Source organism: Phacochoerus africanus, chromosome 2, assembly GCF_016906955.1.
Source record: "Phacochoerus africanus isolate WHEZ1 chromosome 2, ROS_Pafr_v1, whole genome shotgun sequence".
In the NCBI taxonomy this organism is placed as follows: domain Eukaryota; kingdom Metazoa; phylum Chordata; class Mammalia; order Artiodactyla; family Suidae; genus Phacochoerus; species Phacochoerus africanus.
This window is the reverse complement of record NC_062545.1, coordinates 9,378,341-9,397,832: the sequence shown is the minus strand read 5'-3', so window position 1 is coordinate 9,397,832 and position 19,492 is coordinate 9,378,341. Positions and strand designations below refer to the sequence as shown.

General features: G+C 50.4%; 1 protein-coding gene across 4 annotated transcripts in view; it reads left to right on the top strand.

The window, feature by feature from the left end:
* ZDHHC14 (zinc finger DHHC-type palmitoyltransferase 14) overlaps positions 1–19,492 on the top strand; it is a 265,769-nt gene that overhangs the window by 237,075 nt on the left and 9,202 nt on the right. For 3 of the 4 annotated variants that reach the window (XM_047769851.1, XM_047769850.1, XM_047769849.1), the window contains exons 6-8: positions 3,065–3,167; positions 4,728–4,837; positions 10,119–10,221. In XM_047769851.1, the coding sequence (XP_047625807.1) occupies positions 3,065–3,167; positions 4,728–4,837; positions 10,119–10,221 (316 nt within the window). Of the gene's footprint in view, positions 1–3,060; positions 3,168–4,727; positions 4,838–10,118; positions 10,222–19,492 lie in introns of all 4 variants that reach the window. The other variant, XM_047769852.1, reaches the window with a different exon arrangement.

Sequence of the window (19,492 nt, the reverse complement as noted above, 5' to 3'; positions counted from 1 at the left end):
TGATACATTAAAAAGAAATTTCTGTTTCTTAATCTCATTATGGCATAGATGCTATCAACATCAAGCTCTTGGGTCAGTGAGAAGATGTGCTGTTCAGATCTTCATACCTCTGTCTGAATGAATTTGGGGGAAATGGTCTCCTCGAGATGCCATAGGTTCAAGAATCCCTGACAGGGAGGGTCCTGATCTCCCCCAGCAAAGGCTGAGGTCAGCCTAGAGCCCCCTGTCCCCCAGCAAGAATTAGGGAAGGCGTTTCTGGCCCACGGACAGAGCCCCACTCCCAAGGTTCAAGTCCTTGCTCTGCTATTTCCCTTTTTTTTTTTTTTGTCTGCTATTTCCTAAGCCAGTTACCTGTCAGCTTCCTGCCTCGGGTTCCCTGTAGGTTAAGTGGGGAGTCACACTTCTCACCGGGTTACTCTGAGGATTAAGTGAGTTAACTCACGTGAAGCCTGTGGAATAGGACCTGACGCGTAGCCAGTGCTGCCAGCCACGTTGTGACTGGTGGTGATTCTTCCGTCAGCCGGCCTGTGGGCGCGGTGTCAGCTGTGCGGGGGAGAGGCAGGGTGGGCTGCATCTTGCATCCTACCTTGAATTCGTGTCATTTTGACACAGCTGTGAGCTACAGTGAAACTGCATTCTGCTATTTATAAAATGTTTCCAAAGCACATGAGATATTAATATAGAACACTGCATATTTGGAGGGGGGGAGGTTGCTGTAAACCTTGGAAATGCCACATGCCCCGACAACATTGCCTCCTCCTGGAGGTAATCATGGAAGTGGCATTGCAAGGGGGGCGGCGGCCGGAAACTGAGCCATGGCTGGTTTCAAGGCCATGACCCTCCTCCGTTGCACATGCCCATTTTCATATGGTTCACACATATGTTTTGACATGACCCTCATTCTAACTATCGGTGACACCTAAGTATTTCCGAGCCTGGAGTTGGGCTCTTCATGACGTATTCAGTCAGTAAGTCTTTTGGTTCATTCTCCACTCTCTCTTTTCTTCCCGTGTCTTCATTCCATTTGTCCCCTCCTCTTTGATCTTTCTGCCACTTGTCTTTTCCTTCCAGCTCCTACAGTGTCCCTGCCAGTGTCACCTCCCTTTACACAACTCAGTTCTCCCAATGAATCTTCACACTGCTTCCTCTCCATCCACCCTCTACTTCAAGCCACTTCACTTCTGCTTTCAGGCCACTGTGGGGCAGGACTCCCCCAAGGGGCTCCTGACCACTCTGTGCTCTCTTGAGTGGGGAGACACGGCGGGGAAGGGGGCATCTGTGAGCCCTGACCTGTCAGGAGGCGGTTGAGAGCGAGACCGTCTTTACCACCTGGACCACCATCCCTGTGTCCCCATGTGCAGCAAGGCCTCCCGCCATAGCTACAGGTAGCCCTGGGCGAGAAGACAGGGTTGCTGGGGTCGGAGGGGTAGCAGCCTAGGGAGGGGTCTGCTTCTCTGCATCCCCACCCCCCCCCCGCCCCCGGGCAGATCCTCCCACCCCTCCGTACTTATCCACTTTCCCAGAATCTGCCTTACTTTCCTCTCCTCCTCCATCCCGTTCACCTCCTTCCTCCCCAGGACCAGCTGGGTTCCCCAGGGGCGCCACCTGTTGGATCTGTGAGATCCCACTGCTCTGCACTGTGTTCACCTTGGCCAACTGGCTGAGGGGCATCTTCTCTCTGAGATGTCCTTTTAATTTCAGGGTGGGGCTTTTCTGAGACCTTGCCGTTTCAAGAAGCTTAAGCCTTAGAAAAGTAAAGCATTTTCCCACTTTGCCAAGAGCAGATCCAGTGGGTTATCCTGATGTTGGAAGTCAGTCAACAGGCAGGCGTCAGTTCATGCCCGCTCTTCTGTGTGCAGCCCTCGTGCTGGATAGTGGCATTTGTTAATCATGACGTGGTGGGTGATGGCGCTGCCCTGGATGGTGTATTCATTTCTCTTCTCTAAAGATGAATTATATTCAGTCCTGAAAAAAAAATCAATGGTGATGTATTATGGTGTGATCTAGAGCCTCCATCCTTGGAAGCCTTAGGAAAGCATGAGTATTTACTTTCTCTGGCCTGTAATTTATTGGCAGTGGATGCATGATGTATATTTAAACTCCCAGACTTATGATGAATATTTTTTTCCTGGGAACATCTGTATCTTGTAAATAGAATTTTATAAATATTTGTGGGATAGAAAAATTCTCTCGTCTTTTCAAATTGCCACTCTTCTGGCTGATTTATCTCATCTGACGAAGAATTCCAGGCTTTTCCTCCTTTGGTTATAGCACACCTTGTGGAACTCGAGACTGCCCATCACTCAATGTGCATCCACATCTCCCAGCTGCCTGTCAAATGGCTGAGGACAGCCTATGTGTCAGGCTTGGCTGAGGGGCTGGGAAAAGGTCCCCTAAGGAAAAATACCACTCATCCTGATGCCATGGTGAGAAATGCCCTGGCCAGGTCAGAAGCCCATCCACAACAGGGGCAGGCAGCCAGGGCCATCCAAGGACAGAGAGAGCCAGGAAGACAAGCCCTTCCCAGGCTGTAGCCATCCGTAGTCAGTCCTATAAGTGACTGTCAACAGCCTCCAATCAGGTTGGGAGAGAAACTTAGTTCTACAGGCCCCAGCCTTCAGAAACCAAAGTGGGAGTCTGTGACTGAAGTGAAATTTGATATCCAGTCCATTCATCAAAGGCCTGGGCTGCTGCCAACACCGGCCAGTGTGCTTCCTGGTTTTGTTGCCACTGTCTTTGGCTGCACAGTGAGTCACGGGGGAGGGGCAAAGGTCTGGCCCCGGGGGAGGACAGTCACAGAACCGTCAGCCATGGAAGGGAAGCAAGGCATGTTCAGGGAGCATACTGATCACTTACTGAGCATAAATGCTGTGCCATGAAGGAGGATGTGGCTTGTGCTGCCCTGGAGGTTCTCCCTGGCTGGGAGAACACCAGTGCCAGGCTAGGTAGACACAAGGGCCTGGGTACCCTGAGGGTGGTTCCTGTCCAGATCACAGTCATCCAGCTCCTGTGGGGCCTTAAGAGCATCACTGTCCTGCTGGTTCACCTCCTTGACTCCAGGTACCGTGCTGGAAGCTGTGGTCTGCTTCTTCTCCGTCTGGTCCATCGTGGGGCTCTCGGGTTTCCACACGTACCTGATCAGCTCCAACCAGACCACGAATGAAGACGTAAGTTCCTGGCAGGTTGGGGTGCAGGCCCATTCTCTTGTGGGGAATAAAGAAGAGGTGAGGGGCCCAGGTCTCTGCGCTCCCATTTCAGACTTAAGTTCCCAGAGCAAAGAGCCTGCAGGGGAAGCATTTTCTTTTTCTCTCTCACGTTTTTTTTTTGGCTTTTGCCTTTTTAGGCCTGCACTTGCAGCATATGGAGGTTCCCAGGCTAGGGTTTGAATCGGAGGTACAGCTGCTGGCCAACGCCACAGCAACACAGGATCCGAGCCGCATCTGCGATCTACACCACAGTGCACGGCAACGCTGGATCCTTAGCCCACTGAGCAAGGCCAGGGATAGAACCTGTAACCTCATGGTTACTAGTTGGGTTCATTAGCCACTGAGCCATGACAGGAACTCCAGGGGAAGCATTTTCTGACGTCAATCTCCACTTGCTCTATCTCCAGTCTCCAGATTGTCCTGCTCTCTGACCACATCACTTAGATGCTAAGATCAACTGAGTGACCCCCAGTTGTGAGGTCTGAGGAGGGATCCTATTCCTGTTCACCCCACTGAAGAGAGACCATGCAGGCTGGCCTCTCAGATCATTTTGGGAGGTGATAGCTTGACCCAAAGTTTAACTTTTTTTTTCTTTTTATTTTCTTAATAAAAAATGCACCTGTGGCATATGGAGTTTGCCAGGCCAGGGGTTGAATTGGAGCTGCAGCTGCCAGCCCACACCACAGCCACAGCAACTCAGGATCCGAGCTGTGTCTGCGATCTATACCACAGCTCACAGCAACGCAAGATCCTGAACCCACCAAGCAAGGCCAGGAATTGAAATTGCATCCTCATGGGTACTAGTTGGGTCCATAGCCACTGAGCCACAATGGGAACTCCCACAAAGTTTGACTTTTTATCCAGGCTTATCTGCCTGTATTTAATGCAGATGGAGAGGAGGTATAAAACCAGAGAACCTAATGTGAGGAAAAACTTCTGCATATACCTGGTCCTTTTTGCTCAGAATATTTAGATTCTGACAAGATTCTGTCCGTACATGAATTAAATGTCTTGGAATTAGGATGCCTTAAAGGCTTGAGAAAATCAGTCCTGATGAGATGTATGTGTTAAGAGAATATATGAAGGCAGTTATTTGCATTCAGTACCTACAGACATCAGAACTATCCAGTGGAATTATTTTGGCAACACGAATAAAGGAGGCAGAATTCAGGCTATAAATGGGCAAATTAGGGGAGACACGTTACCCCTTTCATTTCATTACTACCTGACATGCCGGGTGTGATATGAAAAAATCTCCACTGGTTTGTGTGGGCTGGCCTTTTAAGTACCATGCCGTAGAAATAAGAGATTATTCTGCCCAGAGAATGTTATTTCTCTCCAGTCTGACTGGCTCCTTGGGGATATTTCCAGGTTTGGGGTCAAAGCCAGTTTCCCAGTTTCTCCTGCTGAAGAAATGAGTGGAGATCCTGGCATTCTTTTTGGGCTTCTCATGGGCCGATTTGCCTAACCTGTGGCATTGCTGGCAGGGAGATGGTGTCATGGACTGTTCTTTTCTTTCAGATTAAAGGATCTTGGTCGAATAAAAGAGGTAAAGAAAATTACAACCCCTACAGCTATGGAAATATCTTTACAAATTGCTGTGTTGCCCTGTGTGGGCCCATCTCTCCAAGGTAAGATTCAGACCATGTCATGCTTTTTAACAGGTCTGGGGATGCACAAGCCCCAGCACGTCAGCACTGGGCTCGGGTGGCAGCGCCCTGGCCACTGCCGTGGCCACCAGCCAGGTCAGCACTCGCTTTGTGCCTCGGAGACAAAGCCTCAGCGGAACAGAGATTTGGCTTGTGGTAGGCTTGTTGTGTGATGCTCGGTATAACATTCCACTGAGTTGTGTCAAGTTTGGGGAAAATCTGCTCAGGATCAAAATAGGGAGACAAAGGCTTGTGACCCCGTTAATTATTGGATGGTGTTGAACATGCTTAATGAGCAGGGAACTGTGTAGAAAGAGAGCCAGAACACGATGGAGGGAGCATTAGAATACCCGTAGAGGAGTTCCAGTCGTGGCTCAGGGATTGACGAACCCAGCCAGTATCCATGAGGATGTGGGTTCGGTCCCTGGCCTCACTCCGTGGGTAAAGGATCCATCGTTGCCGTGAGCTGTGAAGTAGACTGGCAGCTACAGCTCGGATTTGACCCCAAGCCTGGGAAGCGCCACATGCCAAGGGGACAGCCCTAAAAAGACAAAAAAGAAAAAAGACAGACAGACAGACAGACAGAAAACCCATAGAAATGAGTGCTAAGAGCTGCATTGTACAAAACAGGAATACTAAGATAGCTCGGAGGGAGAGCACAGTGTGGGCTGAAGCAGGTGAGATTGTGGTATTGGTAAAACAGCAGTAACGTTACCAAAGGCAGGGCTGACCTATACTGAATAGCGTTAGGCTCTGCTCTAAGTGCTTTAATCGGCCTGGCTGTGCAAGCCTCGCGCTGCCCCATAAGGTCGGTACTATCACAGCCGCGGAAACCAAGGCTCAGAGAGGTAAAGCAATGAGATCACACAGCTGGCGAATGCTGCCTGGTCAGCCCTCACACCCAGGCAGCGGCCGTCAGGACCAGTGTGTGCGCCCACTCTGCTCACTGGCTCCGGGTCACAATTATACAAACCAGGTCAGTTCTTGACTCCTTGGTGAGTGCGCCCACGTGGAGTATTTCAGCAGATTAGCCGAACAATCATCAGAATGATTCATCGTGCACATGTTCCAGTCTCTAGATGGCGTCTCCAAGCCTTCCTCCCTTTTGGCATCTCAATGTGTAACTGGGGAGAAACCACAAAAGCCACTGGCTTGTCCCCACAGCAGCCCTGCCGTGCACTTGGAGCTCCACAGCCAGCCATCACTGGTTGGTGCTCATGGAATGCAAACAGAGTTTGACTGTCAGCCTCAGTGAAACTTCATTAGGGAAGGAAGAGTGATCCCCCCCAACCCCAGAAAAAAAAAAATCAGGCTTAGATTCCAAGACCACGTATTATTTGGTACTGGGTTATAGTTACTGGGGCTCTTGGGGAATTGGAAATTGATGGCTTTCAGTTAGGGCCTAGAAAGTTGGGAGGTCAGTGTGCCATTCTCATCCTGAATTCGAGGCCCTTGGGCGCTCCGATCTGTCCCTCAGAGGCCTCCTCTGGGGAGGGACAGCAGGAAGGGCAGCCAAGGGCTCTGCGTGGAAGGGCCACCTGGGCTGGGGCGTCAGACATGCCTAGAGGGTGCCTGTCCCCAAGAGCACGCCAGCCACCTGGGAATCCCCCTGGGGCTCTTTAGGCCAGAAAATCCCTCCAGAAATGCTTGATTTTTCACGAGTTAGCTTGTATGTCCTAAGAGTGTGTGTTTATTTGTGGATGGTGGGGGCAGGCCAGGAAACAGTAGGAGAGGCAAAAGGGACCTGAACAACATCTTTCCCTGTCTCTGAAACAGATATCAAAATCTAGGAGAGGAATTTAAAAGTCTCACGTTTTGTCCAGCTCTCTTTCTTGTTCCCAGAGCTTTGATTTGCATTTCGTATTGTTTATAGATCCGGTCTTATCATGGCTGAAGTTATGTCTTCAGCAGTTGGATTAGATGTTACCGCTTTGGTGGAGCTGGGTCTTCTTTCCAAAGTCCAGGTTCCTCTGGACGGGGCCTTTCTTGGGAGTGGCGCTTCCCTTGGACGAGCTTGACCGCTTAGGGGTTTGTGAGGGAGGGTGGGCTGCTGCCAGGCCTTCCACGCGCATCCCAGACAAGCCTGTGGAATGAGCAGTATCCCTCACCTCAGGCAGGGGTCAAGGGCCGCCCGTGTGCCAAGCATTACGTGCCTGGGATGCCTCTAAAGCATTGCCAGGCCGTGTAACAGCGTGCCCGTGGGGGAGGAAGAGTGTGTCTTTGTGTTTACACAGACCTCACGGACCTGGAGCACAAAGACCCACCTTCCATTCCCTGCAATGTCTCCGGAGGTGTGGGGGCAGCAGGCTGGGGACATCCAGGTTTGGGGGGAGGGGGTCCTCATGACAAGTCTGGCTGGAGGAATGGAAGATTGGAAAGACAGAAAGTACTAGGTGTGGTCAGGGCTGGGCCCTCCCTCCAGGCTGGTGCTGTGGGTCAGCCAGTCTGAAGAATTCACTTGCTGCTCTTACTGAGAGCGCCCCGTGCTAGGGGCCAGGGACGCACCTGAAAGAAGTGAATGATACAGGCCCGTCAATGGCACGTCTGCCTGGCAGGAGGGGCTGTGATGGGTTGCACGCACTTTCCACGGGACCCCTGGGAGGGCTTCCTGGAGGAGGGGGTGTAAGATGTGAACCATTTTAGGATCAGGAGGAACTGGGGAGAAGGAATGGTGGGAGAAGAGAGGGGACAGGATGTGCAAAGGCCCAGAGGTAGGGGGTAGCCCAGCCTGTCAGAGGAGGATCCAGAGGGAGGGGTAAGGCAGGAGATGAGATGAGCGTAGGAGGGGCTCATGAGCCTCAAGGGCCAGGAGGAGCTTTGGAGCAGAGTGTCACAGTCTTGGGTGTGTGGCTGGTACTTGAAATGGGCTGAACGCATAGCAAGTGGGCAAGGATGACTTTTTCTATAATCCCCTGCTGCCCTTTCAGACCCGCTGGATGACCTAGTTCTTTTCTTGCTCCTGGATGAAATCCTCTGCAAGCCCCTTAATTTCTCCTGTCAGTTGAAAAAAAAAAGACTCAGGGCAGTTTGACCTGCCTGAGCCAGCAGGTTAACTTGTCCCTTGAGCCAGTTCCGCGCTGGCCCTCTTCCGGGTGCCATACCCGGCCCCACCCTCACTGTACCAGCCCTGCCCTCCATCTGGGGATCAGCAGGAGCAGCGACCCCCTCACACCAAGACATTCTTCTTTGCTCTGTCACCTTTGATCTTTGATGGCCTTGAACGCCACTGCAGATTTGGTCTGAGAACCCCTTTAAAAGTCCTGCACGAGGGCCCAGCACCTCCTCTTTGGAAGATGGAGGTTCTTGTAGCCTCCTGTTTTGTCTAAACCTCAGGGGATTCAACTGAAACTGAAGCAGAGAGTCCCATTTCCAGATCCTGCCACAATAATTTTTTTATTACTCAGTGAATTTTATTACATTTATAGGTATACAACAATCATCACAAACAAATTTTATAGCATTTCCATCCCAAACCCTCAGTGCATCCCCCCACCCCCCAACCTGTCTCATTTGGAAACCCTAAGTTTTTCAAAGTCTGTGAATCAATATCTGTTCTGCAAAGAAGTTCATTGTGTCCTTTTTTTGGTCACAAGTTGGTTTGTTTTTGTTTTTGTTTTTGTTTTGTCTTTTTGCTATTTCTTGGGCCGCTCCCAAGGCACATGGAGGTTCCCAGGCTAGGGGTCTGATCAGAGCCGTAGCCGCCGGCCTACGCCAGAGCCACAGCAACGCGGGATCCGAGCCGCGTCTGCAACCTACACCACAGCTCACGGCAACGCCGGATCGTCAACCCACTGAGCAAGGGCAGGGACCGAACCCGCAACCCCATGGTTCCCAGTCGGATTCGTTAACCACTGCACCACAATGGGAACTCCCACAAGTATTTTTGAATGGCTTCTTGGCCTGTCACTTGAAGACCCCTGGTGGTAGCTGTGATGCTGACCCCTGTCTTCTGAAAGTCGGCCTGACTGCGGAGCGGCTTCAGCACCTCCTCCCCCAGGACCGGGAGCGAGTGGGCTGGAGGATGTGCCTGGGGCGTCTGCAGAGGCTGCAGGGAGCGTGGCCAGCCCCCAACACGGGCGGCCACCGCAGGACCCGACCTTCCCGGCCAATCCTCCCGTGGCCTTCGCGGTTCTGCCTTTAGACCCAGGGCAGCAAGGAGTCTTCACTCTGAGAGGAGAAAGTGAGCTTTGCCCTCACCTTCCTCCAGGGCCTCTGTGCCATCAAGTAAAGGCGAGAAGCATTGCTCTGGTTTGTTATTCTAAAGCCCGTCTGTGGAAGACCTCAGGCCCGTTGTCGTTTATTCAGTCAACAAGCATTTGCACCCAGCAGTGCCAAGCCTTGACACCAGGTGAACTGTGACTTGTGCCGTCAAGGGATCCCAGGCAGGGCTAAGCAAAGCCGGAGGGAAGGTGCTGCACAAGGCCTAGAGCAGGAGCTGGGGCTCAAAGAATGGACAGTGTGGGGAAGGGATGAGGAGCGTGTGGGCAGTTAAAACCCAGAGCTGGACCCAAAATGCGGAGCCGGCCAGGCCAGGAGCGCTCCTGGGTGCGTGCTTCTGTTCCCGGGCAGTGCGCTGCTCACAGCCAGTGCTCAGACACACTTGGTGAAGGGGTGAGGCTGCAAAGGCCATGTGTGCAAAATCAGATGTGGGTTTGAGGAGTTCTTGTTGTGGCTCATCAGGTAAAGAACCTGGTTAGTTTCCATGACGATGCAGGTTCCATCCCTGGCCCCGCTCAGTGGATTAAGGATCCTGCATTGCCATGAGCTGTGGTGTAGGTTACAGACGCGGCTCTAATCCCATGTTGCTATGGCTGTGGTGTAGGCTGACAGCTGCAGCTCTGACTCATCCCCTAGCCTGGGAGCTTCCATATGCAGCAGGTGCGGCCCTAAAAAGACAAAAAAAAAAAAAAAAGATGTGGGTTTGAGGCTGGAGAGGAAGGTTGTGTGAGGCCTGCAGGCTAAGTTCAGGGTTCCAGGCTCCGAGGTCGGTGATGGAGGCTGTGCAGGTGGGAGGGGTGCCCTGGTCCTCAGGGTGGGGCGGAGGGTGGGGCTGCAGCAGGTGGCAGGGAGGGAACAGATGCTCCTGGCAAAAGGGACAGATTTTGAAGCCTGACCGCAGGTGAAGGTGAGCAGAGGTGTGTTCCGAGGGGCCTGGGGGGCCCGTCACAGAAAGGGGGACCCCTGAGATGGAAATTAAGAGTGTTGGTGGCGTTTTGGCTTTTTATTCACTCTGCCTCCTGTGCTGTTCTGTTTTCTCTCATAGCCTCATTGACAGAAGAGGGTACATCCAGCCTGACACACCGCAGCCGGCCGCGCCCTCCAACGGGATGGCAGCGTACGGGGCCACACAGTCCCAGAGCGACATGGTAGGACCACAGCTCCCTGCAAAGGCTTTTCTCCTGCATCTCCGTTCACTAACCAGTAACAATCAGTCACCTGGAAACTTCCCAGGACACCCATGACAGAGGCTCAGGGAGGGAAAGGAAGCATTAAGTTAAGGCAGTGTCCACCCAGGGGACCCTGTGGTCGGCTTCTTTGGGGCTGTGTTGAGGGGTACACGCAGCATCTCTTCCAGAAACAGCTTGCACTGGGAAACTCCTGCGCACAGAACCAGGGCGCTGTCTGGGGTGAGGCAGAGCTTCCTGGAGCTGAGCTGTCTGTCTAGAGAGTCCCCGTGTCCCTTGGCGTCCCTTTGCCCTGCTCTGTCCCATCTCCCCCACGCCTCCTTTAAGTGCAGTGGACTTGGCTGCCAGTGCCCCACTTTTGGCCCAAACCGTAGAGCCCCGTGCACACCTGAGTGTGTAATCAGCCTACGTGTTCTTCAGCGACAGTAAAACCTGGCCGGGGGCCTCTCCCTAGAGGCTCCGGGTGGTGCGTCTCTGCGGGTGTGGCTTTGCCTTCACTCTGCACATGGGGGCCGCGGGGCAGGGGCGGATCTTTGCACAGCCACCTGACCTCGCGGCCCGGCCCAGCCCTGTGCCTTCAGACTCACACCAGTGCCTTCACATTTTGCTCAGGTGTCTGTCAGGCAGTGGCCACTCTCTATTGGGAACAAACAATAGGAAAGTGTTTCTGAAAGGGACCCAGTCTCGTGGCCCCCAGCGCTGTTTCACTGTTTGCTCTCTGCAGGCCTGAAGCATCCACAGCAGAATTTCCTTGACCAACAGGTCAGACTTGCCTCTTGGGGTAAAAACCAGGGGAGTGTCGGCCTCCTGGGTGTGCTCTTTCTGTGAATAAACAAGTGCAGAGCAAAAGCCAGCAGTCCCAAAGCTCTGTCTTCAGTCGCTGGGGACTGAGGGAGCTTAATCCCAGTGGCCCTGGGCTGTTGCCACAGCATGGGAGCCGGGCCGCAGCCCCCAAGTGGAAGCTTTTTGGTGTCTGTGGGTTAGTAGTGGTGTCTCGTTTGTGTTTTGCTTTGCTAATAATTCGTCTTCTTGGAAAGAAAGTATGCCTACATCAGAGTCCTTGCCACTCCTTAAATGATCTCGGGACCTCTCTTTCTGTCCACACTCCCCACACAAGTGAACTTTAAGGGTCGCCGTCCCCCCTTACTTTTCAGAGAAGGGAAATCAGGACAGCAGGAGAGTCAGGGGACGGGCCCGCAGGAGAGGTATTGATGGCATCATGGAGCATCAGCTGTGTTCAGAGCCCGTGAGGCTCAGCTTCTCCTCTAGCCCCAACCAGCTGTGGGCAGCGGGCCCGCTTGTCTCCCACTTTTGTTTTCAAAGCTAGGAGAGGTTGACCGTCTACCCAGAGGCGCAGGGCCGCTGACTCGTGGCCCCAGAGCCCGCCTCGCACGCTGCACAGGCGCCAAAGACGAGCACATCTGTGCTCAGAGGACTTGTCAGCTGTTTGCAGGCGCACAAGTGTCCTGCAGGGTCAGAACCAGAAGGAACCAGACTTCTGACCACGGTGTCCGTTACCCACTCCTCTGATGTGTGTGTGCATCTCACACGCAGAGTCCCTTTCCTCCTGCTCATTCACAGCTGCTCCCATGTCCCTACTGGGTGTCAAGGCCTCGGCTCGGTGTTAGGGATGCAGGGCCCGTAGGGTGCAGTCCTCTGAGTCAGCTGTGTGCAGACAGGACATAAGCAGATACGTAAAGGAAGTGTTATGAACCTTCACAAGAAGAGACCCTGATGACACTTGTCCTTGTCAAAACCAGTGGCCTTCTGTCAGCTTTAGCCCATGACTGCCCTAGTACAGCTTACACCAAGCTTGGCACTTTTCTAGGTTTGAAAGATACACAAAGACTATCTTCAAGGTGGTGACACCATTAAGCCACTTTAGTTCAAGATGGGATGGGGGCATCGTTCATTCATTCAACAAACATTGATTGACCACCTACTGTGTGCCTCTCTGAGAGCCAGGGAGGGCAGGGTTTAACGAAGGAAGTGGGGAGGTTGTTTCACTCCACACCATTCATCAGATTCAGCAAACTGCTGTCGTGCCCTCCAGAGTCCAGTCAGTCTAGTGCCATGCACCCCGTGAGAGCTGTGTGGCAGAAATAGCTAGGGTGCAATCGCCTGTTGCCCTGGGAAGGCCACCTCCCAGGTAATCAATGACCCTGAAGCCACTGGCCCATGATGCCACAAGCATTGTTTGAAGAGGACACTTGAGAGGTTAAGAAGAAAGCTTGTCCCGGTGAAGCAGTCTGCAGCACTAACCCCTTCAGTTCTCTTCAATGCGCGGATTCTCTTTAAGGCGTCCGTTCACCTCTGGCATCAGCCGTATGTCAGGAAGCTTGAGGATACTCAGCAATCCAAGACTCCTTGCCCTCCTCTTCTCCCCGTATCTGGGGATGAGCCACAGTGTGGCAGTGGGGACGAGAGCTGCATGCGCAGCCACATGCCCCGAGGTGCCAGTTGTGTCAGCACACTGGGGAAGAGCCCTGACCAAGGGAGCTTCTTTCAGACCTGACCAAGGAAGCCTGGTGCCCTGAGGCAGGATGGGGTTGGAGGAGAACCTAGGACCCCAGGTGACTTGCCAAGGCTGCCAGGGTACTCAGACTCCGTGCCCTATCTGTTGTGTGCACCTGAGTGGAAGTGGAAGCCACACCCCCACAGCACCACCACCACCCGCAAAGGGTTCATGAGCTTCATTCATTACTTTGTTCTGCACGCACAGATTTTTTTGGCAAAGCTTCTAGGAAAAGACACTGAAAGCATGGTGGGACATAAAACACATGACCAAGGCACAGGTCTGCCCCAGGAGCCTCTGCGTAGTAACACTTCAGCCGTCACATGGCATCTGTGTCCTCTTAAGCTCAGATCCATGACATTTTGCAGACAATTTCAGGATCAGAGTCTGAAGCCCGTGGACTCCCCCCCCCCAGAGTAAAGAAAGCTGCATCAATGGATACCATGGCCTGCCATGTCCCTGTCAGAGACAAAAGCTAAGAATCCTAGGGTCTTAGAGATGGGTCCCTGGACCAGCATGTCCCAGCAGTGATGAAAGGCTTGTTTGTGGAGACCTCCTTCCACACGGGGATTCAGCCCCCAGGCTTTCAAGTGGCCTGCCTTGCTCCCTCTTAAAGAGGGGGTGGGGATTAATTGTGCAAAGAGCCAGACTGCCACCCTTCCCAGATGAGTGATGTTGACAAGTCGCTTAACCTCTCTCGGCCTCAGTATTTTCAGCTGTGACATGGGAGTATTGGTATCTTTACCTTGTCTACGAGGATTAGATGAGTTAATGCGTGTAAAGCACTGAGCATCTTGCCTGGCACAAGGTCAGCACTGCATTAACTATAATTATCATTATCGTTATCATCATCCTCTCCTCGATATCCACGGCAAGATCTGCCAGGTCGGTGTATCCCCTCTGAGCAACTGGCAAGACTGGGGGGAGGGAAGGAGCCTGAATGGGGAGCAGGAAGCAAGAACCCCAGGCCTGGGTCCCACCAGTTACCTATTAGCAAGTCACTCTGCCGCTGGTGTCCTCAGTTTGCCTCAACTGCAAAGGAAGAGCTGGGACTAATGTGTACCTAAGCTGTTTGTGAGTATCTGCTCTTTGCAGCTCAACACATCAGGCAGAGGAGCAGAGAACAACTTCCAGTCCCCATACCCGGGTGAGTGCCCCTTCCTCCCCTGGAAGGGGGTGAACACCGACCCTCGTGTCTTCCTCTTCCCCCGCCCTGCCCTGCCCAACACCCTGAGACAGGAACCCAGCACCCAGCGCAGCGCTGGGGGCTAGGATCTGTCTACACTTCATAGGAAAACCCCCCTCCAGCGTAGGCTTGTGCATTAGTTTTCTCATTTATCTCATAGTTCTTGCCTTTCTAGGAAAAACTCCACTTGTTCATGGCATATAACCATTTTCCTTTGTTGTTGAATTTGGCTTTCTAGTATTTTGTTGAGGATTTTTATGACTACTCACAAAAGATCAGATGTCTTTGTCTGGAGTTGATACCGGAACAGTACTGGTCTGGAGGGTGAGTTGAGGAATGCCTCTTCCACTGTTTGGAAAAGTTTGTGAAGAATTGGGGTTCATTTTTCTTGGAAGATTTGATGGAATTCACCAGCAAGGCCATCTGGTTCTGAGCTGTTCTCTGTGGGTAGTTTTTTGATTATTGATTCACTCACTGCTGCTTACAAGCCTGTTCCAGATTTTCTGTTTCTTCTCAAGTCAGCTTCAGTAGTGTGTACCTTTGTAGGAATTCATTCCTTTCACTAGGTTATCTAATTTTTGTCATCGTCTCTTCTGTCGGTTTTGTTTTATTATGAAAATAGATGGAAGGAGGAAGACTTAAAGACTGAAAAAGTTAAAAAAAAAAAGAAAGAAAGAAAAAGAAAATTAGAGTGTTGTGTGACAGTGAAGGGAAAGGGAAGGAGCCAGAGGCCTGGTGAGAGTGAAGGACACAGCCCAGAAGCGGGGAGTGGGTGTTGATGCTTTTCTAAGTTCTCCGGAGTTCGGGTAACTCCCTCACTGAGCTAGCGAGGAGCCCCTGGCACAGCGACCTCCAGTGTGGACTTCGGGTCCAGCACTATCTGCTTTGCCCTCTCTGCTTTTGAGAATGTTAAGGCCAAGAGAAATACACTTGCCAAGCCGTTTCCAAAAATTGTTAACATGGGAGAAATGGACCAAAATACTTCAAATCTGACAATGCAACTGATCCATTGTCATATTCCTTTCCTTTGACTTGCTTAGGCTGCCTATTATAGACGTCCCAACCAAGACCAAATAAGCCAGCACATCATGATCAGCCGTGCCTGGCCAGAAGGAACCCCAGACCTTTCTGGTTTTCTAGCCTCTGATGCAGCAGTAGACACCTGGGCCATCCACCTCTGCTTCTTTGAAAGCCTGTGTCACCTCTAAGAGCAGTTGCTCTGTGCTTTGCCAAGCAGTCCACCATCTCCCTCCTGATTGATTGATTGATATCACTCTTTACATATTGTTTGAGCTCACAACAATAAAAAAAAAGTTCTTGCATTCCAACCCCAGTTGGACAGATGTGAAAACAAATGCACAAATCCTTTCATACTGAATTTGTCACAATCACAAGGTGATTTTCAGGCAGTTCTAATCATGGGACCAGCTCATTTAATGTAGAATTGTTCTGTGGTCAGGTGGATCTCTGCTGGCGTCTGTCACGCCGTGCAGTTGGCAGAGTGTTGGTAATCTTGATGCTCTTAGTGCAAGGGTCATCTCGGCTAATCCCCACAACAACCTGCAAGAGATCCCCATTTTCCAAAGGGTGGAGCTGAGGTTTTAAGACAACGAGTCACACAATTAGGGATTTAAGGCCTGAGTGCTTTCCACTACATGCCGTATTTCAATTTTAAAAGGCTTCAAGTTGGTGTCAGCTGAACGTCCTCCGATCTGGCCCTTCTATCTGGGAGTTGAGTTCACTCCCATCCAGTGGGCCTTGGCCTTGAATGCACATTAGAATCACAGTACTGATGTCCTGAGCCCACTTAAGCCCAAATCCCTGGGTGGGGCCCCCCACATTGGTCCCACAAACGATTTTAACCATCAGCAGCTTTGGCAACTGTTACCATGGTCTCCAAATTCTTTTGCAATCTCCAAAATTTTGGATGAAAAGGGGTGATTTTTGAGCTGTATTTTGCTTTGACACAAAGAAAGTTTCTTTGATCCTGAAAAACCTTAGATCCATTTGGCTCAAGTAAGACATGATCTATTCAGAGGTCGAGGTATGTGGAGGATTCCTACAGAATGTTCTAGGATGTGCAAGGCCGGGGGCTGTACGAACTCCAAAAAGGTGTACTCAGGTTTCAGGCAAAGCTTCCTGGAGGAGAGCCATCTGAGCTAAGTATTAGAATATTTAAGTTACAGTGAATTAGCCTCCCAAAGGTGGAAGGGCTCTTCCAGCAGAGCAAACACAGGTGTGCCTGTGAGGGTGGGGGTAGGGGTGAAACTGGACGCCTGTGCAAGAGTGAGAACTGTCACTGGAGTGTCACTTGCACAGCAGGCACTGGAGGAACTAAGGAAGGAGAGGAAGCCCATGAAGGGCTTTGGGTGCTTTATAACCAGCGTGGATTTTGCCCCGTACATGACATGTGCCATTGCAGAGGCTCAGATGGATGAGTCAGGCCACCTGATTTCCTTCGGGGTGAATGAGGCTGGCAGCAGTGGAGGAGGCTCAGGAGGCGGCGTGGGCGTGGAGAGAGGCATGCAGGCGTGGAGGCGGGAAGAGCAGCCGAAGGCACTCACAGCAGGCCTGGTGACAGAGGGGCTGGCCAGAATGGCAGACATGGGCTCAGAAACGAGGCAACCACAGTCCAAGACTTGGAGATGGAGACCATGTGGAAGCCGGGGGCGGGGGCGGGGTGGGGGCAGGAATGCCTCCTGCCTTTCGGCTTGGTGACAAGATGACCATACAAATCACCAAGAGGAAATGCAAAAAGAGGTGCCTGGAGGGAGACGCTGATTTAAGTATGTGGAATTGGGGTACCCTTGGACTCCTGGGCATATGGGAAGTGCCCTGTAAGAAGCTATATAGAAATCTCCGCACACTTAGAAAGGAATGACATGGTTGGTAGAAATTCACTTTGAAACAGGAGAGATGAGCATCAGTTTTATTAGTTATTGTAGAAGTACCAGTCCATCTGTCATTTAAAAAAAAAAAAACAATAAGACCTGCTTATGTTTGTCATCTGAGATATTAATCCGATTTCATCTCGCATGCTGGAAGATTCTTCTTTGAAATCAGCATTTATGAGCTTTTGCTAACTTTCTCTCCATCTACCCCTGCCAGTTCTGCCCCCACCAGGTCAAATCAAGTTTCTTGGTCAAATTGGATCCTAGTGAGGATAATAGAATAAGGGAATTCTTAAAGATAATGGAAGGAAAAGCTTTGCAAATGGACAGATATAAGAACTGAACATAGCAGGGAAAGGCAGAGGGCGCAGGATGTGGGGTCAGAGTGCCTGGGCCAGCTCTGACACGAGGCTGTGTGATCTCCCAAGTCACTTAATCCAAAGAGCTTCAAGGGCCTCAACTGCAAAATAATCCAGAAGCAGGTAATGGTGTTCAGATCCCTTCCTTCACCACTTCAGAACAAAGGGTCTGGCACGGAGTCGGGCTGGTGAAACGTTCAATGGAAGGTTTGTGAATATTCCCCTCACAGGGACTTGCTCAAGGGAAGTCCTGAACAAATCCTAGTTTGTTTCTACGTTCCTTTCCTCATTCCTTCCTTCCTCCAATGTTGTCACATCTGCAAAAGGCGCTACCCTGAATGCGGAACTGGGAAGTAGAAGGGAGAACGTCTCTTTGGTGCAGTGACATAGCCGTGTGGCTTCATGAAGTAATAGGATCAAATTAACCCATGGCCAAAGGACAGGGGACATGGTCATTTTACCCATTAGACACCATAGGCAAAGAGCTTGGGTGCTTTTCTGGGAAACTATGAAAAAATATAAGGCTTAAAAAAAATGTAAGCGCTGAAACATGAGAAGAAAACAGCAAAATCAAAATTAATTCATGTTTAATGTCTATAAGATGCATGAATAAGTCAACTTCATTAATTGTCAAATTTAGCTTTCATTAAAATTTCATTACATTTTAGAAAGGATTTGTAGGTTGGGTTTTTCTCTCTTCATAAGAATTCCCCGGAAACCTGTGAGGTTGCTACTGCTGTGGCTGAGGCTGCAGCTATGATGAGGGTTTGAACCCCTGGCCTTGGAACCTCTGTATGCCGTGGGCACAGCCAAGACAAAAACAAAGACAGAGCCACAGAGAACTTTAGCAAATCTGCCCAATTCAGTCTTCACAGTTTGACCGCGCACAGTCTGTGTGCTCTCAACCCTTTGCTGTGCCCTGGCTGTGAACACTGACCATGTGTAGGGTGACTTTTACCCAAGTGCTTTCAGAATTCACAACCCATTAGCCTCACCCTGTCTCCCCTATCAAAACCGACTCTTAGGAAAAGATCTGGTAGGACTCATCTATGCCTTAAAGGAAATTTAAGCCAAATTCCATGGATATATGAATTTTAGTTGTGAGTGAAATGCTTTACTCTCTATTAAAAGCATTTCAGGCAATAATAATAATAATAACTGAGTGTTTGATGCTATTTGTTCAGCACTATATCCCCGTTATCTCGACTAATTCAGTAAGTGTTGGTTTCAGTAAGTGTCAGTTAAATGAGAGAGGGAAAGAGAGAGAGATTGACCACCACATGCCAGGCCCTGGGCTACATCATTATCTCATTTAATCCTCATAAAATCACCTGATGTGGGTATTCTAATTGCACCATTGAGGAGACTGAGATTCAGGGATGCTAAGTTTGTGACAAAGCTAACCAGTGACTGAGCGGAGATTTTGTCCTTGGCAGTCTGACTCTAAGGAAAGTGCCTTTCTTAGCCTGATGGGAAGGTCTTCTTAGGGAGTAGAGTGGCATGCAGGCTCCGCCCAGGCTGAGGAAGTCACACCACCTGGGCCTTCTGTGCAGAAAGATGATTGATTTGCCATGGTGGGTCACAGAACCAGGCTGTGGAACTGAAAATAACCTCTCCATGATCTAACCTGCAACTGGACCAAGCAGATATCTATGAAGCTTCAGTTTTCTGCTCGGTTACAAATATTAAAGTGTTAACTAATGATGAGTTAACTGTTTTTTTTCTCTTCAATTGCTCCCCTAGGCCCAAACCATTCTATAGCACTTTAGGGTCAAAGGTTTGTCCAGGTGGAAACATCAGTACTCAAGTGACTTATTGATCAAGTCTAAAGGTGACCTCCACCATTAAACTGCTCAGAATTGATTCAGTTTCTTGGATCTGAAAGTTATCGTTTTTTTTCCATCAAATTGGGGCATTTTGGCCATTATATCTTTTTTTTTCTTTTTTTTCTTTTTTTTTTTTGCTTCATCTAATTTTCTCTTTTCCCAGAACTCCTGTTACTCATGTGTTAAACCATTTGATATTGCCCCAGAGGATAAGTCCCTGAGACTGTACATTTTTCTTTAAACTTTCTCTCTCAGTTCTTCAAAGTGGATCATTTCTTTTGATCTGTCTTCATGTTCACTTTTTCTTCTGCCTTCTCCAGTATACTGTTAAGCTCATCCAGAGAGTTTTTCACTTTGTTATATTTTTTAGTTCTGGAATTTTCATTTGGTTCTTTTAATTTCTCTGCTGAGTTTTATTTCTCTACTGAGATTCCCCATCTATTTACGTATTGAAG